Below are 26,256 nucleotides of genomic sequence, written 5' to 3'. Positions count from 1 at the left end.
GCAAATGGCAGAGCTGCAGAGATGGCTTTGCTCTGCTCGGATGGTGCTAAATTTTCCTGAGCTCAATAGCGGAGAAGACAATGAAGATCTCAGATGCTCTGATCCTATTCTCTGACTGCCTTCGCCTTGGTAATTTTGTCTGCCCACCTCCTGCTCCTCCTCTGGCAAACCTCCACCCCCGGGCACAGATGTAGCTGCAGCATCCCCCAAAGAGGATTATCTGAGAAAGGGAGCTGGGAAGAGACAACTTCTGCCTTCGGCTGAGCATCCCTCCTGGGCCTCATCCTGCAAAGCAGGCTGCTCTGATGGAAGCCGTTTGCACTGAGCCTTGCAGCATGATGGGACATCGCACACCCTCCTGTGCTCCCCACCACCCTGTGGGGCCTTTCTGCTCCATCTCATTCCTTCCGCAGCCCCCACCGCATCCCACCCAAGCCCACAGCCTCTGCGGGGTCCTCAAGAAAACATCTCAACTCAGATCTGAGTCCCTGAACCATGAGAGGAGGTAGCTTGGAGAAAGACTACCCTGGGCTCAGCCCTACACTTTTCCCCTGCATGTTCACTGTTGACCACTGCTGGAGAAGCTCCCAGCCCAGAGTCCAGCACATACGGACAGCCTTATGTTCTTAAACATATGCACCTTTCGTTCAAGAGCACCCTTTCATGAAAGCCGTTCCCTTCTGCAGTCTCGGCATAAGCAGATGCTGCTCGTTTTTGATGTCCGTTGCAGATGGGATCATTTCATCTTCAGATTTCTCAGTGAAGTCAAGTCACAGCCTGCAATTTCCTTTCAGATGCGTTAAGTTCCTGCATAATTTTCAATTCACTCTTCTTTTGTGGGTGATGAATAGAGAAGGGTTTTCTCCATCAAAGGCAGTTTATTAAAATGCAAATAAACTTGAGACTGAAGGTCCATTTGAGCATTGAAAATCACATACATCAACAGAAAATATTAAATTTGGTCCCAAGAAGAACTGAAGAGCAGAAATTCTTTTCTGAGGGGAGCCAACATCATCCCCCATCACAAACGCTGCCCACCTCTTCCCACTGAGAGACCTTTATCGGGGGTTTATGGCATCACCCCAAGCTCTGAGCAGCCAGAGCTGACATCTCCCAGGCCAGGTCTCTTACCTGTCTTTTCGGAAAAGTTCAGCCAGAGCAGGGCAGCCACTTTTGAGGAAGAACTAAAAGCTAAAACATTAAGTAAAATATCAGGCTGAGGAGAATCCAGCAGTAAAAACTGTCACTGAAAGTGACATGTTGCAAAGTTCACAAGGACCTTTTCTTGAATGTCCTGGGACATCCACCCCTGCCTGCGGGCTCTGGACTGAGTAGATCTTGAGTCCAGGCTGGGCTTCTCATCATGCCTGACCACATCTGAAACACCGCTGGCCTGATGGGCTGAGCAGGCACCTCTCAAGCCCAGCAGGGAGGCTCTGAAATCCCCCAGACTTCACACGGTGTTTGGCCACAAAACATTTCCAAGGGCTGCAGGGGATGGTGGACAAGTCCGTGTAAGAGGACTCTCCAGAGACTTGCTAAATTTGTAGCAATGGCACCTGCTTGTGCTGAGCATGGATGGTGTCTGGGAAGGTCTCCTGGAAGAGACGGTCTCCCTGCACACCTCGAGTCTACCTGGGGCTCCCCACATGCCAAGTCCCACGGAACCTGGAGCTGCTCCTTGGGAGCAGCTGGAGTGGGGATGTTCCCTGATCTCAGCAGTCCTCGGCTGAAGATGCCATGGAGTACCCATCCCAGATGAATGGTGGTCACCAAGCCTCGTCCTTGCTGCTGTACTTCAGCTTTGTGGCAAAGGCTTCAGGACAAGCATGCCAACTGACATGCTCTGGGAAGTCCCAGACCCCTCAGACATCACCCACTGCCACTCAAACACAATCCCTCTCCTTGGGCTTTGCCAGAGAAGACCCACCATGTCCTTGCCACACAGGCAAGGCAACACTCAACATCCACAACCCTGGGGGATTAAAATATTGAAGGAGCTCATGGATGCTACAGATCCAGGAACTCAGGACAGGAAAGGTGGGCACATCTCTGTGATTCTGTGATTCTCCTCCCCATCCGTGGCTAAGGCAGCCCAGTGGTTTCGATATCCAACAGGCTGAGCAGGGGGTGGGAATGGACATGAATTGCCTTCTAGGGGAGCTGGAAGCAGCTGCTGGTGATGATGAGGAGGGAGGGAGGAATTAACCCCAGAGCTCAGAGGGGAACAGTCTGCAGATTCACAGCTTTCCTTCTCTCTCTGCCTCTGAGCAAGGCTACATCGCACCAGGGACCACCAGCCTCGGAGTAGCACCCATCTCACACCCTTCCATTAGGGTGCCACAGGAATCTGGAGGCAGGATTTCCATCCCTGCAACCTGAAAGTATCCCTCGAAAAATTCCCCAGGGCTTCCCCAGGGGTTGGTTTGGTCTCAGAGGCGAGCTGAGAGCGGAGTTGGGGAGAATGAAGGACGGCAACTGGTGCTGGGTGTGCGGGAGCCCTGGGGCAATGGCTGCAGGTGCCGAGGCTGCCTGGGGAGGCAGACGAGGGGAGGGACAGCATATGGGGCAGCATCGAACCCTATTAACCAGCCCCCCTAAATGAGGGTCTGTAAAGTGGAATCACTGTGCACGCCCCAGCTCCTGGGACAGGAGCGAGGGCAGAGGAGCCATCCCAGGTGGCCATTGCCCAAAATAGACCCCTTGTAGACTTCCAGTGCCTGGTCCTGGAGGAGCCACAGGCAGAGGGAGGAGGGAAGAGGGATCTCGTCCCAGGAGGGTGAGCTCTGCTCTTTGCTGGGGATCCAGCGAGGTCCCTGGCTGCAGGGGACATCCCCAGCTATGCTGGTCCCCAGGGAGGTGTGTCACTTGTTGATTGATGTTTCTGTGGCCATCTGCAGCCCGGGAGGCCAAAGCCGTGACCAGAATCTATCTAGGTTGCCATGGCAGCAGGGGAAAAAAACGGGAAAAAAAAGGAAAAAAAAAAGTGAGTAATAGGTATGGGAGAAGGGATCTCAAAAAATTAAAAAGCCAACAGCATCTCAGTGCCAACACAGACCTGGTGGAAGCTCCTGGGTCCCATGGGTCACCCTGAGTAACCAAAAGCTGAGCAGCCGCCAGCTGCAGTCCTGGTTGTGTGCTGCCTTGTGTGCAGGGCCGTTAGGTGACAGCAGCAGCACCCAGTGCCATAGAGTCGCCCATCAGCACCTCAGGCATGCAGAAAAGAGGGGATGGGTCATGGATGGACGCAGAGCAGTCATGGGAGGAGGAGGAGGAAGCTGGGACCAGCATTACAAGTACATCCCTCTCCTTGGGGGGAAAAAAGCCTTTCAGAGCCTTACGGGACACTGGGATCAGGTAGAGGTGCTGCACAGCCCATACATTCAGATAAGTTCCCTTTCTTACGTATGAAAATGCTTCAGTGTTTCCTTGTCCTGTCCCAATCCCTCGTGCCTCATGCTGGAGCCCCAGGGACCTGGCAGCTGGCACTTGCCACTGTCTCCAGGATGTCCAGAGGTTGCAAGAGCCCATCAAAGCAGATTTGTTCCTCGCCTGGGCGTTTCCCAGGTCCAGGAGGACTAGACTGACTCATTTTAATTCTCCTCCTTTTCTTTCATAGGTTGATTTTCTCCAGTCCTGTTCCCCACACCTCTCTGCTCCCAACTGCTCTGCCCTAAGGCACAAACACAACGCCCCAAACCTTTCATTTTGCTGACATTTTAGCAGCCCTTTCAAATTGTATGGTTGTGGCAAGTGGGAGGCTGAAGCTTGGTACAAACTATGCCCTTTTTGCTTTCCTGGAAAGAGCCTTCGATGTTTCTCTGCTAAAAAATCAAAGCAAAAATCATGGGGAGTCATGAGTTACGGGCAAGAGCTTCAGAGCTAGCAGGTCCTGGCCCTCTACAATTCATCCATGCTGGGAACAGGACCATGGCTGGGCAGTGCTCTCCTTTCAGCCAGGAGACAGTCTTACCTGGCTGCTGGTGAACCCATGGGTATCTTCTTGGCTCTTGAAGGTTATGAGCCCGAAGTGACCTACTGTGGAGCAGACATGGAGCACCAATGTCCTGGTGTCCACCCTTTCCTCTTCCCGTGGTCCAGATGTCTCTTTTCCCACGAGCTCCCTTAGGAGGTTCAGGCTGGAAGCTGCCTCTTAGCTCTGGCATGGAAAAGGTGGTCTGAGCCCCACATCTGCTCCAGCTCAGGATTTCCCCCACCACATCCACAACCCTCATCTCCAAACGTCCAGTCTGCGACGTCTCTGCTCCTGCCCGGGCAGCCCATGCACTGGATGGATGGCAGAGCTGGGTGGGAACATACCAAAGAAGTGTCCCTGCAGCAAACTTCTGCTCTGCGCGTGGTGGCCTTGGTCCTGCCCCTGGGGACAGAACAGGCATGTTGTAAGGGCTGTAAGGCTGTAAACCATCTCCCACCCAGCCATGCACATTGCATCTACTCTGGTGCCCTACGGCCCTTAAAAATAAACAGGGAAAAAAGAAGAAAGAGGCTTTTGCTTGGAGAGGAGTTGGTCCCTACCTCGGGGGATGGGAAGGTGGTATTCTCTCGTCCGCTCTTGGCTACAATCACAAGGCCCTGAGGTATGTCTGCCCAGAGCGATGCCCCAGGCAAGGTGTTTACACATCTCTTCTTTCATGAGATCCTGCTGCGTTGCCAGGACAGCAAGGACCCTCCAGAGGAGAAGTGTCAGCGCATCACAGAGAAGGTGCAGTGAGGACAGTTCAGCTTCCAGTGAGACGCCCCATGAGATATTTTCTCTCCACATCGTCCCTGAGCCCAGCTGCCACCTGTGAGGGGACACTGGTTTCTCTCTGCATCCTCTCACTGTGTTGCCCTTTAATTGAGACTAAAAATGTGATTTTGCCAGCCAGAGGTGAGTCTTCATGAGGAGTGGGCTGGCTGTCAGGGCTGGGAACATGCCTAGTTTGCTTCCCTCACATCTCCTCAGCGCTTCCACCACCTCCTTGATTCATCTGACTGTGTCACTGCATGGCAACAGGCTGGTGGGAACACCCACGCCGCGTTATCCGCGGCGGGAGGAAAGGGAGACTTGCTGAGGAGCTTGAAGCAGCGACTCCTTTGTGGAGGGTAGTGTGGGATCAAGGCCACCACGGCATGAGCATCAGCAAACTCCCACAGTGAGGCATGGTGGCACCTTCTGCTGACCTTGGCAGAGATAAGTCCAGCCTCTTGTGCAGACTCTAAAGAAGGGTGAGTGTCCTGGAGTCGTGGCTTTCATCTGAAGGCCACTTAGAGCAACAGAAAAACTCAGCATGTGGGTATCAGCCCATCTATCTCATCCTGCCTAACATTAGATGTCCTCCGTGAAGACATCCACATCTGAGCAAGTCTCCCCAGGCTCCCTTTCCAAACCCCTGCCGTATTTCAGATGTCTAATTTAGGAAGAGATGAATCCGAGTCCTTGGACAGAGCCACCAGACAGAGGCGCCTCTTCCTGTGGGCTACAAGCTGGTGAAACATCGGCACATCTGGGAGTAAGCAGCTAAAATGCACTTTGCATGTCCATGGAGTCTTCCCCGCAGGCTGGTTGTCCGAGTCCATGCCACATTCTCACCTGCGTAGGCAGGTTTTACAAAACTCCAGATTTTGCCAAGCCCCGGATAGTGGTTTATTTAGTGGTTGCTTAGAGAAGATGGACAACGGCACCGATTTCTTGAGTCCAAGGTCTCCCTTCGCGTGCAACACATCATAGCAGATGTTAAACAGCGACGCTAAGCATCTAATTATCACATTAACAACATAAATATGAAAGAATACAGGGAAGCAGATTGACTACCAAAGTTATGCAAAACGTCTAACCTGCAGACAGTTTTCCCATGTAATTACTGTAATGCTAAACGTCGTTACATAATGACTGCAGATTTCAGGTCAGATACTCCATACGTCATAGAAGCATGGTGTGTTTTGACATTTATGGGAATACTTTTTATTTTTAGTTAGTTTGGTTACCATGGCAGTGAGGAGAAATCTGCACTCGACGCAGCTATACATTGGATTTTGGCCTCCCACTTGATACATCCAAAAAGCTTTGCAACCCCTTTCCCCAAAATTGTCAGCCGTAAGCCGCGATGGGTGGAAGGAGGCTTGAAAATAGCCCACATGCGGCTCTTTAATGGGGAAGCTATTCCCGAAGCCCCCCTCTAATGCCAGGCACTCATTAGCAGATCAAGTTTTGCTTATTTAGATATCTCAACGAAGCAGGCTAGTAGAGATTGAAGGGGTTTAGATCATAATGAATGAGGCGCGTTCTGCTCAAAGCAAGCAAGAATTGTCTGAAAACGGGAATATCTTGAAAATATCTGGGGTCCCGTTCCCCACCCCGGGTGCCGTGGGAGCCGTGAACAGAGCCATGGGAGTTCACCAGCAGGGACGTGACCCTAGTGCACCACGAAAGGGTGGCTTTTACAGCTCTCCTAATTGGGAAGCAAGAAACAAAATGCCTTCGCTGCCCTCCGGAGCCTCTCAGCCATTAGCACAGACAGAGATGATGGGGGGGGTGGGCGGTGATAAATAACTGCCCGTCGGCACTGCATCGCTCCCATGCTCCGTTTGATGAAATACCTCCGGGTGCTGCGAGCTCGCCATGCTGCGGCACCCGCTGAGCTGCGGCTGGGGTTGGCTTCCAGCAACAGCGATTTAACTCCTTGAAAACCTCCGGAGCAGGAGCACTGCAGAGGCAAAGGAAGGACCCTGGATTGCATCCGCAGGGGTTAGGAGCAGATCGCTTCACCCCTTCCTCTGGTAGGGGACAGCCCGATCTCTGGCGGGAGGAGGCAAAGCAGAAAGGGAGGGGTGTAAGGCACCCGATCGGCCACCACACAGGGATAGTGTTGGGACAGACCTGGCCCTGCCACCAGCCTCCCCAGAGATGGGGGTTTGGGGTTGGGCTGTTGCTGAGGATAATCTCCCCAGTGAGAAGCAAGGGTGAAGCTTAATGGGAATCCAGTCTGGAGTGTACGTGTGCTAAATACTACTGGGGGAGAAAACGATCCCATCAGCCTTCCAGTTGTTTTCCAGCAAAATGTGGGAATTCATTGCAGACATCACAGGATCTGTCACCGCCTGGGAGCTCAGGAAATTCAGGGTTGCCCTGAGCCTCCTCTGCCTTGGCCAGTGTAGACTGATGCGCTCTGGGCCCTTTTGCCGAGACCTTTGTGTTCTTCCCCTTCTCCTCTCCTTGCAGCTCCCGCTGGGGAGGGCATGGCCACGGGCTTCTGCTTCCCTCAGCATCTCTCTTGTGATACCCTCAAACCCCCTTAGATCCCCACTGCCTTATCTATGGTGACATCTACATCACCTCTCCGAGTGTACCCAGGTGCCTGGCTGCTGTCTTCTGGGTTGCAGTGAAGGGCACAGAAGAGACTGGAGGTGAGGTTATATTTGTGGAACATCCCCCAAAACCAGCCTCCTGGGGACAAGTCCCCTGCTTGAGGTTTCTCCTCCCTTTTCCCAGCGGTGGCTTGCCTGCTGTGCCAGTGTCGGATGGGGTGACCTGAACGCCCCACCAAGCCTCTGAGTGCTGTACCGGCACACGCACCTCCATCACTTGGATCGCTGCTGGAGAAACCAAACGCAGATTGGTTCACCACAGCCAAAAAAAACCCATGCGAATTGGTGTTAAGGTTCCCCATGGCTGGACCCTATTATGGTTAAAGAAGCGTTGGATTGTTTATGAAGCCAATAAATTTCAGTGGGAGAGAGATTCCTTTTCAATGCTGAAGACGCAGGGAATATCACACCTTCAGCACATCTTCTGCACCACTAAATGTTCCCCAGCTGAGCCTTTGGGCTGTAGAGAAAGGAGGAAGACGACAAACCCAGCCCGTGGGAGGAAGGACAGATTTCTCTGGTGGGATGAGTTGAATATTGCTGTTCTCCGAAATGAGTCACAGGTCGGAGAAGTGGGGCATTAATCTCGGGGGAGATGAGTAAGTGGGCAGCATGCGAAGGCAGTGGTCAAAGGAGCATCAAAATTTATACCTGCAGCTCAGCTCTTCCCATGTATTAGCCACCACTTGATTAAAAACAGAAATTTTCCACGAGCTCCCCACAGTAAAAAATTAAAAATAAATGATGTCACCTTTGAGAGTAATCAGCAAATTCAAATTTGCAGATTTTGCAATACATCTCACTCTGAGGCATCATTTAAGCATTTAGCTCCTCTTTCGCAGTCCTCCTGCAGCAGTGAGACATCCCCAGGTCCTGGCGCATCGCCAGGCTGGGAGCTACTTCGTGGAGCGATTTTGCCATCTTATTTTCAGAAGCGATTTTCAGAAGGCGTTTCCAGGAGGTGACAGAGAGGCACTGCCACCCTGGGGCTCAGCCACTCGCTGATGCCCACGGTCACTGCGGGCATCGCGGATGAAAAGTCCTTGGAGAGCAGCAGCGGTTCTTCAGCCTCTGGGTTTTTACCCTTACACTGTGCTACCGCTTCGGTGCTGGTTTTAATAAGGAAAGTGTGTGCTCAGCGATTGTAATTAAAGTCTGTTAAAGGAAAAGATCATTAAATATTTAAAACGGTTACACTGTTAATGTTCTCGTTAGTGTTTCTCAGGACCTGGCCTCCCCAGCAAAGAGACTCGGCTGCCCAGAGCAAGCCCCCGTCACACGGCGGCCCCGGCCACCTCCCACAGGTGCTTCAGCGGGGTTTCAGAACGTACGGAGCAGGGGTTTATTTAAGACCCACCCTGTGTGGGTGGCAGTGAATAACTTTCTCAGTAAGAGAAAGATTCAGTAAGTCTAGAGAGGTTGCTCATCAGCCAAAGAAGCCCGGAGTGTCGTTTGGGGAGCAAGGGCGAGAGGGAAGCAGTGAGATGCTGACTTGGACTGTGACTCAAGCAGCTCCTGACTCAGAGCCCACTGAGGTCAGTGGAAAGTCTCTTCCCGATGCTGGTTCAGCCCCAGGCTCAAAAATGGGTGGATCTCCTGTGATTTGATGAGCGCTGCCTGTCTGAAATAGGTGTAACAAACAGCTCTGCAATTCGATGGCACTCGTGCCATCACCTAGGTAGGGAAGACTTCCCAGTTGCTCCTTCCCAGAAGCTTTGCCTATCTCCAACACAACACATAAAATTCTGTCTTCCAGTGTTTTACCATTGGGAAGCTCTTCTCTAGCTTCCCAAATCCATCTAGTCCCAGGAAACTGCACCGCTATCCCAGGAAGCTGCTATTCGCTGCCAGAAGTTAGGGAAAAGAGCTGGCAACGGCCGTCAGACTGCAGCAGGCTCTGAGCGATGGAAAGCAACCTGTCCTGGCCGGGCAAGGGGAGATTGATTCTGAGAACTAGGCATCAAAACATTCCAAAACTTGAAGATTTCTTGTCACAGTTTGGGCTGGACACTAAAATCCACCTCCACCTTTGTGTAACCATCAAACCAGGACAGTTTGTCTACAGGCACAAAGTGGATGCTTTGTGTTCAGGCAAGTTGGTGACACTGAGATAAAATGGGGAAAGATGCCACCTGCGCTCAATGAAGGTCAATCATCCACAATAATTGGGCACTTTTCTTTGCAAAGAAGAAACCTTGGAAACAAATGGGAGGTGGTTTCAACTTTCGGAGCTGCTTCAGTGGACCTAAAATGGTGCTTGGAGCAAATGATATAACTAGTAAGAAGACCTGAAAACTGTGCTGGGAGGCAGCTACTGATGGAGCCCTGGGAGTTTGAGACCTGGGATGCTGTTAGACATCTCACCTAGCATTTCTGCTGATGATCTTTGAGCCAGAGGAGAGTCACCTCAGCAAACATGCTAACAACACAAAGCCAGGAGGTGTCATCAGTGGAGAGCAGAAGAAGGGTATGTTGGAAACTCTGAATGACCCAGGAGGGTAGAATGACAGCAGGGATATGGATGTCAAGGTCATGCATGCATGTAGGGACTAATGAACAAGGATTTCTGCTGTCAGCCAAGAGCTCATCCCTTCAAAATGACTGAGGAGAAGGCGGATCAGGGTGTATTGGTTGATCACGCGATGAATTATGAGCTGCCAACGTCTTAAAGTCATAAAAAGGCGACTAATCCTAAACTGCATCTGCTGGGATGTTTCCAGGGGACAGGGTTCCCAGTGGACAGAGGGGAACACGAGTGTTCCTGCACAAAGGGCTGGAGGGGCCCCATGTAGCAATGAGGTACCATGCCTGGGACCTCCGGGCACGAGAGGAGACCACATTTCCAAAGCCTGAAGCAGGTTTCCCGCATGGCAGTGGAAAGATCATCTGCTTGCATCAGACACCCGAGGCCTCTCCAGCAGCATGGGGGGACCTCTGGGAAGGCCCCGGGGCACGCCAGGCACCTCCCAGCCCCCTCCTCTCTGGAGGGGAGCCCCGAGCCCTCGTCTGCTCTCTTATTTATCCCTTCAAGGTGTCACGGGAGTGCGATGAGTAAAGGAGACTGCAGAGCTCTTTGTCTCAGCTCATTCCTCTCTTTTATTTATTAGCTCTAGCCTGGCTCAGGTCCTCATAAATCAACCCAAACTCACCCTCCCGGATACCCATTACCTGCACACACGTGCCTGTGTCCTGGCGCGCCGTCATCTGTCCAGTCCACCTCTCCCCTTGAAATCTCACCCCTGTGCAGAGACAGGGGAGCGAAGGTGGGAGCCAGACAATCGATCACCTTCCCAAGACCCTGCCGGCAACCCACCTGCGGGGAGATCCAGGCGGGCTCGCTCTCTGCCCGGAGGGATGGAGATCGATCGGCATCGCAGGGATGATGCTGGCAGATTAATTAGCGACAAACAGCCTTCAGCTTTGTGTCCCACTGCTCCTCGCTCCAGCCTAAGACATGAATGCTATTGATTTCCCGAGTCCCGCCTTCCTTCTGCCCTGTAATCCTTTCGCTGGTGGGGATCTCGGCAGAAAAATTTGTAGCAGACGTGTGTTTGCACATACACATGCATAAATATAAAACAGTGGAGGTTTAAGAAACCACTGTTGCCCAAACTAAGTGAAATTCAGGCTATTTGTCATCAAGGTAATATTAACATGAAGAAAATATTTAGTTCTCTAAATGGAAGAAACAGCCCCTGCCTCCCAAGAAGGATTTACAGCCCTCCATGCCTGCGGTGTCTTGACATGCAGTGTTCCCCCTGCCCAGGAGCCTGGGATCCCCCACAGGTCCCCCTGGGGTGGGCCTTGGACCTGCTCCCAGCTGCCCACCTCCACCTTTGTGTCACCGTCACCAACCACTTCCTCCCACGGGGATTTCACAGAACAAAATATTGCGGGATTTCCATGGAGAATTGTTGAGGTTCAGAACTTTCTCCCCAGTTTGCGATGAAGATTTTGTCTTCCCTGGGATAACTCCAGGACATCACACTTGTTCCTTCCCTCCAGCTGCCAGCGCTGGGCAAGTCCTGGCCGTTACACCAACCCTTACTTCCATCCTCGGGGGACTAGGGGCTCTCATCCTCTCCATCCCTTTTCCTCTCTCGACTCGTGGTCCCTTGTGGCCCTTGTGACATCTGCCCATCTTCTCTTTCCCCATATTCTTATTTCTCAAGGAACAACTCAGCGACACAACGCAGCTGGTGGGTGCCATGAGCCAAAGGAGGTGGCTGGCATGGAGCTTGGAAGGGGATGTGGGAGCAGGTCCTGACACCGTGTGCCACCTCCGTTCCCTGTGTCACACACCAATTAGTGTGGGTTTCCAATGGGTTTAACAGCACCACAGTGGTGGTGTGATCTTTTTGGGGGGTAACACACCACATATGATTCAAACAGCATCACTCACCGCCCCATCTTGCTCCTGCTGGTATCTCCAGGCTTGATCCTGATTTCTAATCTGTGTTTCCAGCAGACAAAGCAAACACAACTTCAGGCTGGCGGGGCACAGAGGGGAACGGCCAGGAGCGGGCAATTTGTGTTCATGATAACAGCCCTTCTTGTTATTACAAATCACCAAGGGGATGCAACAGCGCTTACACAGAGTCCCAACGACTTTAATTTATCTCAGCCCAGCGGTGTCTTCTGCATCCCCCAGAGCAGAGCCTGGTTACAACAGAAACGGAGATGGACCATTCCCATGGCGGGAGCCGGGGCCACTTCTAAAGCTGGGGCTCCTGGCAAGAGGCACATGAGAAAAGCAAGAGCCAGCTTGGAACAAGACAACTTCTTGATCCTTTAACTCGTAATCGCTGATCACAGCGACATTCAACAAATGAATGTTGAAGCTGGGTCAAGTAATTATTGCAGGTTCATAGCTGCACGCTGCACAGTTCTCGGGGCAGTAACGAGTCTGACAATTGTAAATAATATGAAGCCAGAGCACGGGGATGCTTCCCTCTTGCTGAGATGAAAGCGAAGGCACAAGCTGCTGCGCCAAGGAGAAAAGAGCTAAGTGTTTATGGCCAAGGGTCACTTCCAAATCCACTGGCTGCATTCCTCTTTGTAGGGCTTTTTTCCTCTTTCCGCCTATTTACATGATCAGCATATCCCTACAGCGGGAATGGCACCATCTACCAAATGGCCACGGGAAACAAGAGGCAGAGCAGACAAGGAATGATGGTTTTACTCCGGCAAAAGGGCAGCCAGAGGAATGAGAGCAGGAAAAAAATGGAACTCTGAGCGGACACCAAAAGGGAGCAGAAGAGGAGAGCTCAGAAGAGCCCAGGGGAAGGCAGGGTGTCAGTGGTCGATCTGGAGCCAGCAGGAGCCTGGAGAAGCAGAAAAGAAAGTACAAATCACCCTGCTCTACCCCGGCACGGAGCAGGAGGGAGACAGGCTCGGAAAGGCCTTTTTCTCCTTATTACTTGTCCCTCCTTATCAGGCTGAGGAACGGCAGTGCGTGCCTTCTGCATCTCAGCTCTGGGGTTCTCCCCCTTCTCCCACCAGCGTGGGAGCTGGAAATCGTACCCGCTCCCAGATACTGGGAACCACACAAACCTACTGGGGATGGAAAGAGCCCCTCAGTGTCCCTGCCCAAAGCTGTACCCATGAGGGGCTGGACCTTTCAAGGCTCAACCTGGTAAATCCCACCCGAATCTCTTCCGTACCCACCCCAGCTGCGGGGTAACGCACAGCTGTGCGGGAAGCGATGCTCTGCTCCGGCGGGATCCCGCTCCTCCGCTATCCATTCCCGTGCTCACCCACGCAACACCACAGCTCAGGCTCAGCGGTCCTGGGGGCTGTGGATTCACCCATGTCCCCACAGAGGGATGAACTCAGCAGGTGGTGGCAGGTCCCTGGCACGTGGCCGCTTGCACCATAGCCCTTTAATCTGCCCAAGAGTCAGATGCACAGCATGGCTCAGTGTCCTGGTTCAAGCAACACAGGACTAATTTCTCTTCTAATGCTTGGGAAAACTGCACTTTCAGAAGACTTTAGTGTCCAAGTTGGTGAAAATATTTACTTTACAGCCAGCTCTGGTGGGGGGGTTTCAAGGTTTCAGTGTTTTCGAGTTTAGCCAGGTGCAGGGATGAGGAGGAGCGAGACCCAGGCATTTGCCCCAAGCTGCCAACAGAATTATTTCAGACCATGAACGGCACATTCAATAGAAATTACAAAGTTTCCTGCGGAGTTTTTTTTCTCTCCCTTGATGTCTGGGATCCTGAGCACTCCTTGTCCCGGTGCCGGAGCCCTGAGCCCTTCCCTTCCTCCCGAAGCCGCAGCGCTCGCAGTGTCCCACATTGGCTGTCCCCTGCTGGGAGTGCAGCTTCCTGCTGAGAGAATGGGCTGAGCATAATCCTTGTCTATTTTATATTGGTATCGGGATCAATATGGGTTCTTTAGTGTTATTAATGTTAGTTATTTAGTCTTATCCTATTAAATCTGTTTATATTTCAACCCTTGGGTTTCCTTGTTTTTCCCGATTCCCATTCCCAGGTGGGGAGGGGTGAGAGAATAATTGTCTAAACGGCAATAAATTGTTGTGGGTTCTTCAAACCATAACACTCAGCAACAAGTGGTTCCTCAAGAAGGGGGCAGGCAGACCTGCATTGGGGGCACACAGTCCTCGAGTAGGGGACAGACAGCCCCCGGGTGTCCCCAGTGCTTCTGCCACCTCCCCACCATGGAAACTGGTGCGCGCGAGAGTGGTGGCAAGTGCACTATGTGGCTTGACTATTTCAGCAAATAACCTCGATTTCTGGGGTGGCGGGATCCCCGCCAGTTCCTAGCACTCTGCATGGGCACGTAGGAGCAGCCAGAGGAGAGAGCACCGGCGACTGTCCCATTTTGCCTGGACATTTCCAGCACGAAGCAGATCACTGCCTCTCCGGGATGCTGCGAGATCACCCCCACCAGCAGGGACTGCCACACGCCGTGTCAGGGTTCTGAGGGCATTTAATTGCCCTGATGAGCCTCACCGGGGGGGCGCCCCCACCCCTCTGCCCAGGGTCCCACAGCTCCGGCTAAGCTCAGGTCTTGGCCCTTGGCCCCAAACTGGCCAAACCCTCCGTCACAGGGGTCAGTTAGCAGCCAGCCCTCACCCCTTACAGTTACTGGGGTCGCTGTGAACCTGCCTCAGTTTCCCCACTTTTGCCATCAGTCCCCCTGTGTCACCCCATGGCTTAGGGCATCAGGATCCCCAAGCCAGTCTCCCCGCAGACGTAGTAACTGCCCGTCAATGGTGGCGAGGGCTCATTCTTTCCTCAGGTCCAGGGCCTCGTGCCCCACACGCGGGATCAAAAGCCAACCCCCGCAGCGGCTTCACAGACACTCTGCAGCCCCTCTGAGCTCCAGTCCCGAGCCCTAGGCTGGACATTCCGTCCCCAGGCTCCCATACCGAGCTTCTCACATCATGGCTCCTCTCCCGAGATGCCCAAAGACACCGTCGCGGGAGGCACAGGGCACCCGTGCTAACAGGCAGCCCCCAAACGGCTGCACGGGGAGAGATAACACAGAGACATTCCAAGTAATCTTATTTTCCCATTGGCTGAAAAGGAAGCGCTATGCCGCACGGCACGTCGCCAGGGTATTTTAAAGACCTTAGACGACCTTCAGAGCGAGCCTGGTTGACAAGCCAGCCGCAGGCCCCCTCCCCGCTCTGCCACCCCACGGGGACATCCCAGGCTCGGGGGCTGCAGCGGAGCCTCACCCTCCGGCTCCCCTTAGAAAACAGGCAGGGGAGAGGCTGCAAACCACCCTGCGGCCATCGAACCGGGCTCTTCTGCAAGGAGCCCGGGTCACCTTCCCTCCAGCAGCCCCCCTGAAGGCTGGGACCTGACTCTCACTGCGGTGACCCCCAGCACAGGGTCCTGCCACGCCGGCAGCTCACAGAGGGGCACCGCTGGCCTCCTCCTGCCGGCAGCGAGCCCCCCCGAAACCCCTCTCAGGCCAGGCTGCGGGCCTGGGGACACCGCGGTGTAGGGAGCCGGGGGAAGTCGCCATCTTGGGGGGCACCCCTGGGCCTTGGGGCAGGCTGCTGCGGGCACCGCGGGCTGCCCGCGAGGAAGGCGAGAAGCCGGTGGCGGTAGGGACCGCTCCCCTCGGGCTCCAGGGGAAGGGGAGCCAGGGCGGGGGGAGCCGCGGCGGGGAGGGCCCGGGAGGGGCCCGGGGACACAGACCACAGACCCCAGACCCCGCCGCTCCGCACCGCAGCCCTGCGCGGAGAGACCCCCCCCCGCTCCCCGCAGAGCCGCCGGCGGGCGGGCGGGCGGGCGGGCGGACGGGCAGGCGGCGGAGCCAATCGCAGCGCACAGCCCGCCCCCCCGGCGGCGGGCGGGCCAATGGCGAGTGGAGGGGCGGGGCGGGGCGGGGCGCGCGGCGGGCGGGCGGCAGTCGGCGCCGAGGCGCGGTGCGGTGCGGGTCGCTCCTCTCGGTCCACCGCGGCCGCCGCGCCGCCGCCCTCCCTCCCTCCCTTATGGAAGAGATGGAAGAGGAGCTGAAATGCCCGGTGTGCGGCTCCTTTTACCGGGAGCCCATCATCCTGCCGTGCTCCCACAACCTCTGCCAGGCGTGCGCCCGCAACATCCTGGTGCAGACGCCGGAGTCGGAGTCGCCGCAGAGCCGCCGGGCTTCGGGCTCGGCCGTCTCCGACTATGACTACCTGGACCTGGATAAGATGAGCCTGTACAGCGAGGCGGACAGCGGCTACGGCTCCTACGGCGGCTTCGCCAGCGCTCCCACCACCCCTTGCCAGAAATCCCCCAACGGCGTCCGCGTCTTCCCGCCGGCCGCCCCGCCGCCCCCCGCCGCCCTGGCCCCGCCGCCGCCGCCCCGCAACGCCTGCCTCACCTGCCCGCAGTGCCACCGCAGCCTGGTGCTGGACGAGCGCGGGTTGCGGGGTTTCCCCCGCAACCGGCTGCTGGAGGGCGTCATCGACCGCTACCAGCAAGGCCGGGCGGCGGCCCTGCGCTGCCAGCTCTGCGAGAAGGCGCCCAAGGAGGCGGCCGTCATGTGCGAGCAGTGCGACGTCTTCTACTGCGATCCCTGCCGCCTGCGGTGCCACCCGCCCCGGGGACCGCTGGCCAAGCATCGCCTGGTGCCGCCGGCCCAGGGCCGCGTCAGCCGCCGCCTCAGCCCCCGTAAGATCTCCACCTGCACCGACCACGAGCTGGAGAACCACAGCATGTACTGCGTGCAGTGCAAGAGCCCCGTCTGCTACCAGTGCCTGGAGGAGGGCAAGCACTCCAGCCACGAAGTCAAGGCCCTGGGTGCCATGTGGAAGCTCCACAAGGTGAGCCCTGGCTCCGTGGTGGCTTCCGCCAGCAGCCCCCGCTGAGCCCTGCAATAGGAGATGGCCACGGAGGGCCACCTGTCCAGTACATCTTGTCCTGCATGGCCCAACTTCCATCGGGAGCATCGCTGCCCACACTCAGGCTGCATTTTGCACCCTTGCTTGGGAAGAGTGTTGCCCCCAGGCACGGGGAGGCTGGCGTTGGGCAGATGATGCTCCCCGTGGGTCCCCAGATTGTGATAGCTGGCTCCCCATGAGCCAAGGCTCCGCTGAAGGAGCTGTCGGGGTCTGTGGGCGATGGCTGGGGGTGGATCGGGGACACCTGCGCTGCAGAGCTGGAAAAGCGATGGGGAGCGATGCTTTTGCGAGGAGGGAGGTGTGAAATCCGCCACGGGGGAGGGTGGGGACGTGGCAGCGGGGTGCCCTGGGGGGCTGCTGAGGAAGGGCTGCTGCCTCCTCCTGCACACCGAGTCACCAGGAGGAGGAGGGACGGCAGCGGGCAGCGCGGTAGCAGAGCCTTTTGCTGAATACTGATCGGCTCCCCTTGAGCATACTCACTCCCACACACGTCCTCGCTGGAGGAGGGTGTCCCAGTGCTTGAGGGCAGGGACGCAGCCATCAATAGCTTCAGCTCAGCTCCATCCACCCCGCTGCCTCCCTCCCTCCTTGTGCTGGTGACCCCTTTGCCGAGGGAACTGGGGCAGAAGTGACGGAGACGCGGGCGGACAGGGCACAAGGGGATGGGCATCACTTCTTGGATGAACATTGAAACAATTGTCCCCATTGGCAAATCGGTGCTGGCAGGAGCAGGTGGGAGGACTTGCGATGGGGAGTTGGAGAGATGGGGAGGTGCATGACCCCCCCTGCTGAAAGGGACTTGGCCGTATCGCTTTCCAGGAATGTCCCTGTCACACTTTGGCAGGCTGTGTGGCGGAGCGTGGCCGCGTGGAGGATGCAGACCGCTGGGCTGCAACTCTGCGCCCCATGTTGGGTCAGTGGGTGCATGCAGGGACACGCCATCACTTGTCGTGACGCTCCTCGGGAGGGCTGGGAGAAGAGGGTAACCCATTTATGTTGTGGTGTGGGAGGAAAGAGTACGGCGGTGCCTGTTGCTGCTGGAAGGTGCTTGTCCTGACCCCCTTTTGCAAAGGGGCTCTTATAAAGATGAAGCCCAGTTTTGGCACCCCATGCCCTTGTCCTCACACCTGGTGTGGGGCTCCTGGGGGTGCACCATGGCACAGAGCTGACCTTCTCACAGGAGCGTGGGGTCTCTTCACCAGCGTGTTGGTGTGACATGAGCCATCAGGTGCTGGGAGCATCTCGTTCCTCTTGCCTGTTATGAAACCCAGGAAGCACTCACTGTGCCTGGTCTCCAGAGTCTGGTGGTCCTCCTGGCCCAGCTCTTGGTGGAGGATGAACCCATTCGGTCTATGCTGACTCAGAAGAGCAGGAGCGGAGGTGGGTCCATCTCTCAGTGTTGTTCTGCAAAACAAGAGAAATCTAATGGGTACCAGGCCTTTTTGTAAGGTTTTGGCTTCACCTTTCTGCTTTGATTCGGGTGCGGCAAGGCTCTTGGTTAGATACATGCGTGAGCATCTGGACAGTGTCGTATGCAAGTACCAAGATACTTCAGGTTCAGTCCTTGTGTTCTTGATTAGAGCGGCTTATTCTTCCTTGAATGCTTAGCTTGTCTTTCAAAATACCTTTGCACGGAGGAGAGCTTTAGCAATGCAGTGTTTCGCTGACGTAGCCAGCGTTATTTGAAATGATGATTTTCATGCGGTTTCTCTCCAGTTTTCGGAAATCGTAATGTGAAGTCACACCTGCCTTGAGTGAGCCTGCATTTCTGCAGGGATTTATTGCTAATTCGTGATGTTTGCTTGTTAGGGGAGGGAAAAGAGTCTGTTGAGTCACATGTGGCAGTACAGTATAATCGAAGGAATGATTTCAGAATCGCTCTTTGAGAAGCCACATGATGAAATGACGGGGGGAGGCTATAGACATTTCAGGCTTTATCCTGCTTGGGTCTGGGCATTGGGAACCAAACCACCTGTGGATTTGAGCGGTGAACCTCCTGCAAAAACACCTGCGTGTCGTTATTTGAAGGGATGGGCCTCTGGCAGCAAGACAAACTTGCCAAGAGGGTGACTGTTCCTTTTTGCCTCATCTTTTTCGCCGCGACGAGTGGGTTGCAATGAGTTCCTACAGCTCGTAGGAAAAGACGGGAGTCGTCAGCGCTTGACTTCTCTTCCACGATTACAACGCCGCTCAGTGCGAAATATTCTTAGGGCTACATCCACGCTCTTCATTTCTGACCTGAGGAGACTGTGATTCTCGCCGCAGTCTGCGGTGACCCAAGAGTGCCTTGATGAGCTGTTGTTCTTGAAAGCGGTGTTCACGCGTCAGTACGTGATTGCCGGGCCCTGGGCAATCGCTGTTAAGTGCAGCGTGCTTTGCTTTGGAAAGGAGACCAAAGGGCTTTTTACAGACCTCTTCGGAAACTGTCCCCGTTTTTCCTTTCCTCTGATAGAGCACTGATTGTGTGCTTCTCACAGATGATGGTTTCAAAATAATCTGTGCTGAGGCACAATCAAACATAATTCAGGGAGCTAAGATTTCTAAGCCGGATGCAAATCATGGGAAATCCTCTCTTTTCCTGTCTTCCTTTCAGGACAGCTGTTGGAAGAGGGGGTAAATATTCAGCGAAAACATAGGGGGAAATGGGTTTTTAATCTGAATTGTCCCAGTTTTGTACGTATATTGCAGCTGTCTGGATTTTATCCTGACAAGCCGGAGTGCCGCTTGGCATGTCAAAAGCAGAAACACAAGATGGAGCTGAATCATTTATTCTTTGCGCATTCAAGTCCCTCTTGCTTTTGCCGGGAAGCGTGTGGTGAGTGCAGGCCCAGCAGCTTGCTCATGTTTTTTTATAGATAGATATATACATATATACATGTACATAGAGGCTGGAAGGGATCTCCAGGGTCACACAGTCCAGTCCCCCGCTATCTCTGACAGCCCTGAAATCCCATCCATCATCTGACCAAGCTCTGTCTTAAAAGCATTTTACGCTTGCCAATCCATGTTGGAAAGGTCTCCCGGAAGCTGATGGTTTCTGATAGTAGCTTTTAAGCAGGTTTGAAAGCTTTCTGGGTTAGGCAACGGAGAGACAGGGATGTAGAGTAGTTACTCCTGCTCTCATGGGGTGTCGGGTTGTTGCCCGGTGCTGTTATACCTGACTGTCCTCTGCAGAGTCCCTGGTACTCCTCGCCCTGTGGCCGGACACCCTCCCTGGGGTGGGTCGTGCCTGCCAGAGGCTGCTTTTGCCTTTGGGATGGGTATCCCGACTGCAGCAAACGGGAACCTGGATTTCCCACGCGCAAAAATAAGCTGAAGAGCTCAGAGGTCCCACGGTGAATGGTGATGCGAGGTTCTGCTCTCTTTTTTTGGCAGTCAAGCAAGAAGCTTCCCTCTGCTCTTGGGTTGGATCGTGGGTTTCCTTTACAGCGGCTCATGGGGCGCCGTTTCTTTTCTCCATTAGCATCGCTCTCATGGTCCCTTTGCCTTAAACCAAGACTCTGGGGTGGCTCTGCCTTGACACCGAAAGGGGAGCAGGTTAGGCAGCCTGTGCAGTTCCTCTTGTGCAGAGGCAGAAACAGGTCTCGACTTCAGTGAAAGGCAAATAATGCTCTGAGTTATGCTTTCACATGGGATTTAACTGCCCGGCATGGGATTGCCCAGGCTGAAGACACAAACTGTCCTCGGATTGCAAACCCCTACAGCATCTCTGCGGCTTGAACTGATGCTACGCGCTCTGTTGAATCAGCTGTAATGACTGTTGGCAGTCAGAGGCTAATTAGCAGAGGTACGCCGTAGACCTCAGCTCATCGAGTCTGTCGCTAGCGCAGATGGGATGAGGGATGCGGGGGGAGCCCTTCTTTTAAGAATCATAAATCCTGTGTACCCTAGGCATGACTTTGTTCCAGCGGTTTGCACATCTGGGGTGAACTAAAGGGTGGAAAACACCACCAGTGCTTCTTAGTTTCTACTCGGGGGACAGCGGGCGTCAGAGCCAAGAAAGGGACAAGCCGACGGCATTGTTATTAGCTTCCTTGGCTGGGCCTCTCCGTTAGCTGCCGGAGGAACTTTTGTGGGGAGTCGCTTTCTCGAGGCACAGTGAACATCCTGCTGTTGGCTCTGTGGAAATTCCTGTAGCCCACAGCACTTGTGGGAGGTATCCCAGGAGCTGCTGCGTGACAAGAGATCTGTTTGCCTTCGCGAAGTAAAATATTTGCTGCTAAAACAGAAGCAGCGAGAATCCTTAATGTTTTCCTGTTGCAAGTAATGCACTTTCCCAAGCCTTGGTTTGAATCCCACGTTCCCGAATCCCACCGCACTTGCTCCATCGCCTGCCATCTGCAGTGGCAGGGTCCCTTCTGTCCCTCTCTGGCAATGCCAAACAGCCTTCCCAACTGCTCCATTTGCCTGTGGCCAAATCCTGAGAGCAGCAAACAGGCCGAGATGCTTTGAAGTGGGGAAAAAAGCAAAGAAATGTCACTGAGGTCAGGGGATTGAGACCAGCTTGTGTCTGCCCAGGATCCAGAGGTGATGCTGATTGCTTCTGTTAATTTATTTAGAAAATGGCTCTCTGTCAGGTGGCTCTTTCCTCTGCGCCTCCCACAGTTAATGCAGTAAGGAGCAACCATGAATATCACGTTAATCAAAGGTAATGCGGTACAGCAAGTTCTATGAGGTGTTCGTGGAGCCCGTGTGGCACTTGATGTCGGCGGAGGTTCTCTTGGTTATTTACAAATGGAAATGGGCCCAGGGTTGTCCCAGGGTGGGTGTAAATCACTGCAGCTTCATCAGTTCTGGTGGGAAGTCCGAAAAAAAACCAGCGACCTGACAGGGGTGCTGCTGTGTTGCACCATCAGTGCTCAGGCTCTCCAGTGTGCGGACTGGTGTCTGGTGGGATCTGTCTTCATCCAGAAGGCTCCTGCAGCTCTGTAAATATCAAACCTCTTTCATTCTCCCCACACAGTTGTATCAGATTTTTCTCTTCTCTTGGCTGCTTTACGAATGAAGGATCCCACTGGCTTGATATTTCTTGCTGCGTTTACCATGGAGCATCGCAGCTGAGATGGGTGAAAAATCAGCCCATGGACTCATTCTTGTCTCTCTTTCGTGGAAATCTCAGCAGGTGTCAGTGTGTCACCCAGAGATTCTCCTGCCATCACGCCCCTAGCCTGAAAAACCAGGAGAATCAGCAAACAGAGTAGACACTGCATCTGGTGTTAAGTAAATGACATGAAAGCGAGAAAAAAGGCATTGCTTATTTGCCAGGTTTCCCCAAGATGCAGTCAGAGAGCTGCCAGCAGCACAGGGTGGGTCTTGGTCGGGAACATGTGCTCTAGAGGCTTATGGGGCTGCTCTGCGTTGCTTATTCCTGCTCTTCTAAATAAACCAGCACCCAAAAGTTCAGGTTTTTAGAGGGAGAACTTTGCTTGGTGTCACTTGGTAGAACCTGTTCACATATGACCACGAAATCCTATTAAGGGGTCTTGCAGTGTACTTTCTAGAGATCCACCACATACCGTTTGGAGATATTTTTGGTTTCTTTCCTAAAGTTTGAAGGAATTTTCTGCATGCCTTGATTAACTTGGATGATTCACAGTGCTTTTGAATTGCGTGTGCTCTTCCCAGCTGTATCACAGAATAATTTAAAAAAAAAAAACAACCCCGTTGGAACATTGCAACTCCCCAACTCTTCAAAATCCTCTTCTGACAGCCTTGTTCCCGGCTTTGTTTGTTCTTGGAGCTAGGCGTTGTGTGTGGCTCTGGTATGCGTTTTACCTGTTAAATTGGCTTATAAATAAGACAGCTCATTCCCTGTTCGTTCAGATAGTCCTACTGGGATGAATTGGATAAATACCTATTTAGAGCAAGCGCATAAGCCAAAGAGAGCTCATGGTATAAATCTCTGGTGACCCTTAGCTCAGGTAGTGTCCTAGAAGGACCAGCAAAGGCTGGTGTGGCCGAAGCCTGATTACTGTGAGGAGTCAACTGATGGTACCAAAGTGCTCTGGATGAAAGTTTCTCAAATTCTCATGGCCCATCCAAGTTGTAACTTGCCTGTGCAAATGGGATGGTTTGGTAAACTGGTGCTCTGGGACTGCCATTGAGGGGTGGTTTACTGGATGGGGTCCTACCAGGCAGTCATAAAAAGGAAAGCTATTAAACCTTCTAATGAGGAGATGTATGTATATAGAAACCTCACCCGACTCTCCCCCGTACCAGTGGCTCTTCGCTGATGAATGCAGAAAGGAGATATGCCAGTTTATAACACAAAAGAGAGCAGAGCTGAGAACAGCGCGTCAAAGGATTATGAAATTCAATGAGGGCAAGTGTAGGGTGCTGCACCTGGGGAGGAATAACCCCCTGCACCAGGACAGGTTGGGGGTGACCTGCTGGAGAGCAGCTCAGTGGAAAGAGACCTGGGAGTCCTGGTGAACAACAGGATGACCATGAGCCAGCAATGTGCCCTCGTGGCCAAGAAGGCCAATGGCATCCTGGGGGGCATCAAGAAGAATGTGGCCAGCAGGTGGAGGGTCATCCTCCCCCTCTGCTCTGCCCTGGTGAGGCCACACCTGGAGTGCTGTGTCCAGTTCTGGGCTCCCCGGTTCCAGAGGGACAGGGAACTGCTGGAGAGGGTGCAGCAAAGGGCTACCAAGATGCTGAGGGGACTGGAACACCTCTCTTATGGAGAAAGGCTGAGGGGTTTGGGTCTCTTCAGTCTGGAAAAAAGACGGCTGAGGGGGGACCTGATCAACACTTATAAATACTTAAAGGGTGGGTGTCAGGAGGATGGGGCCAGGCTCTTTTCAGTGGTGCCCGGAGACAGGACAAGAGGTAATGGGCACAAACTTGAGCATAGGAAGTTCCACCTAAACATGAGGAGGAACTTCTTTCCTTTGAGGGTGGCGGAGCACTGGAACAGGCTTCCCAGAGAGGCGGTGGAGTCTCCAACTCTGGAGACATTCCAAACCCACCTGGACATGTTCCTGTGCCACCTGCTCTGGGTGACCCTGCTGTGGCAGGGGGTTGGACTAGATGATCTCCAGAGGTCCCTTCCGTGATCTACAGAGGTCCCTTCCAACCCTATGATTCTATGACTCTATGATTCAGCTTTCCTGTTCAAAGGGAAATTTTGTTGGCGGTGTGAACTAACTCACATTTTGCCTTCAGAACTGGGTGCAGCTTTTGGGGACAGCCTGACCTGGAGCTGGCTGGAGAAGCTCGGTGGAGGCTCACGTTTTCTGCTAAGAGCATAATTTCTAGCTGGAAAGAGTAAGACCGAGTTCATTTTGAAATTTTCATGAGCTGGCAGCAGGTGAGAGCAGAGAGGTCCTTGGCTGTGAGGGGTGATACAAAACTACAACACAGTAGGCGCAGCATGGACTGGGTTTTGGGTTACATTTTTTGCATTTGATTCACCGTTAGATTCCCCGCATTACAGAAATACAGGGGTGTTAATAGGTGCACGCTCAGCTCCGTATCAGAGTCAGCAGAAATCGCTCTGGAAGCGATCTAACAGTCGAGGGATTTCCCATCAGTGTTAATTACCCCTTCCCCTTTACTAACCTTGTATTAGTTGATGGATTTAAGAAAAGGATGGGAACTGGATGGCCGTAAGGCGTGCGTGTTTGTTGCTGGGAGTGCTGTGGGCTGGAGCCGCAGGTGGCAGTGCCCCTCAGCAGGAGGCCAGACCCACGGCTGGCGTAAATGGGGCAGAACCCAGCCCTTTGAGTGGGAGATGGTGTTTGCACCTTGGAATGTCTCATGCCGAGATCCCAGCCTGGGTGCCCACACTGGGCTGCTGCTTCCAGCATGGAGAGGAGCTGTAATGCCTAAATACCTGGGCAAATATCAGTTAAATTATTTGTGTGAATTCTGGAACCGTGGCTGGCGCATCTTTCAACCAGCGATCCCTTTATTTTCCTCCTGGGGGTCAGGCCCTTGTGTTTAGTTCCATTTGTTTCTGTTTCCGCCGACTGGTCCTTCTGGATTTGCGCCGTCAGTTCCCTTCTCTTGTCGCGGTGCCCTGCGGCCGGATTGTTTAGTGTGCGTGAATTAATGATGATGCTTTGAGCTCAGGGGTGCATAATGCATCCTTAGCATCAGATGTTTAAGCCTTTGCCGCGGAATTGCAGCTGCCTTCCTTCCACCTGCAGCTCCTGGGGTCTTCTCTGACAAAATCCCTCTGGCCTCCCACATAACCAATGCCCCTCGATTCAAGAGGGGTTCATTCCCTGACTCTTTTCGCTTCACCTCCTCCCTGCTCTTTACCTCTTGACCTTTGCAGGCGTCAGCTGTAGGCGGTGCAGAGAACTGTTGGGTGCAGGCTGTCCGGGGCCTCGGTCCCTTTGCTAGCTGGGGACTTCGCCGTCCCACTGGGACTTTCTGCTTGGGAAGGACCTTTCTGTCTGTAGAGGCAGTCTCAGAGGTTTGGTTTTGACTCCAGGGAGTGGTTAGGAAAGCATCCCTTTCCAAACAAGTTTTCTCTCTGATTTTACGCCGTGGTCTCTCCGTTGGAGTATGTAAAGCTGGGAGAAGAGGGGGTTGTGCTGAGCTTTGACGTGGTTCATTTCTTACAAGGCGTATTTATTGATTTCAAGACACGGAGGTACTCCCTTGGAGTCAGAGCTACCTTCCCCTTGCTCCCCTTCCGGGGGGGGGGCTGGGCTGTGTTACCCAAAGCAGCTGGTGATTCATCCTGGAGCCGGGGAGGAGTGGGAAGATACTGGAAAACGCAGCTCCGGCTGTTTATAGTGCAGCGAGGAAGGGAACTGTTGGCAGCAATTCCCTGAAGATGCTGGAAAAAGAAAGGGTGGGCTCACGGCTGTGACTGGAGGTCAGTTTTCCCTGCCAAGGGTTTTGCCTTGTGCTCCTGGGTAAATAATTGCTTAGCCTCCCTGCCTGCCCTGCCTCGGGCTGCCCTCGCTTGTCCAAAGCTGCCTCTTAGAAATGGCTATTTGGCACAGCTCCCTTCCTCCAGCCCAGCGACCTGATCGTGGTGTAATGCAAATTGATAACCAAGCGCCTTCTGCCACACGTGGAGATGTGCTGGGAGCTTCCAACACCGCAGAGGGCATCGGAGCTGTCAGGGCTGTCGTGGGTGAAATCCCATGCGAGGACACAGTGAGAGCGTCAGCCTCCCTGCCTGGGAAAGCGCTCCCATGCATGCTCAGCCGTCCATTGAAGTCACAGAGATTTAAGGGCATGATTTTAAATGCTTTCTTGAGTTGGGGCATCTTAAAATGGTAAACTGGGGAGAGCCCTTGATGTGCAAACGGTGGCGGATTAACTGCGTGCTGGCTGAGAGCTGGCGTTGTCCCTTGGCGCGGTGACAGATGCCACCGTTTCCTGGGAACACAGCGCTCTTTCTTTGGCAGGGTACAAGACAGAAGTGTAAAACAAGCCTCGACTTTCATTGCAAAGCCAGTGAAGTCTTAGTCTCGCTGTCTGAGGAAGCAGTCAAAATGCCTCTCTGATTGTCCCGACGTATATTTTATCGGTGCCCCTTTGTAGTTCTGCCGACTGCC

At 53.8% G+C, this 26,256-nt stretch overlaps 1 protein-coding gene across 7 annotated transcripts in view; it reads left to right on the top strand.

Annotated features, from left to right (window-relative positions):
• Positions 1–15,743: 15,743 nt before the first annotated feature.
• Positions 15,744–26,256, top strand: part of TRIM9 (tripartite motif containing 9) — a 65,897-nt gene continuing 55,384 nt past the window's right edge. For 5 of the 7 annotated variants that reach the window (XM_063333833.1, XM_063333830.1, XM_063333832.1 and 2 more), the window contains exon 1: positions 15,746–16,654. In XM_063333833.1, the coding sequence (XP_063189903.1) occupies positions 15,839–16,654 (816 nt within the window). In that variant the 5' untranslated portion in view covers positions 15,746–15,838. Of the gene's footprint in view, positions 16,655–26,256 lie in introns of all 7 variants that reach the window. The other 2 variants (XM_063333835.1, XM_063333834.1) reach the window with 2 other exon arrangements.

The sequence above is a fragment of the Chroicocephalus ridibundus genome, chromosome 4 (assembly GCF_963924245.1).
Source record: "Chroicocephalus ridibundus chromosome 4, bChrRid1.1, whole genome shotgun sequence".
Lineage (NCBI taxonomy): Eukaryota > Metazoa > Chordata > Aves > Charadriiformes > Laridae > Chroicocephalus > Chroicocephalus ridibundus.
Note: the sequence above shows the minus strand (reverse complement) of the source record. Positions and strands in the feature narration are given on the sequence as shown.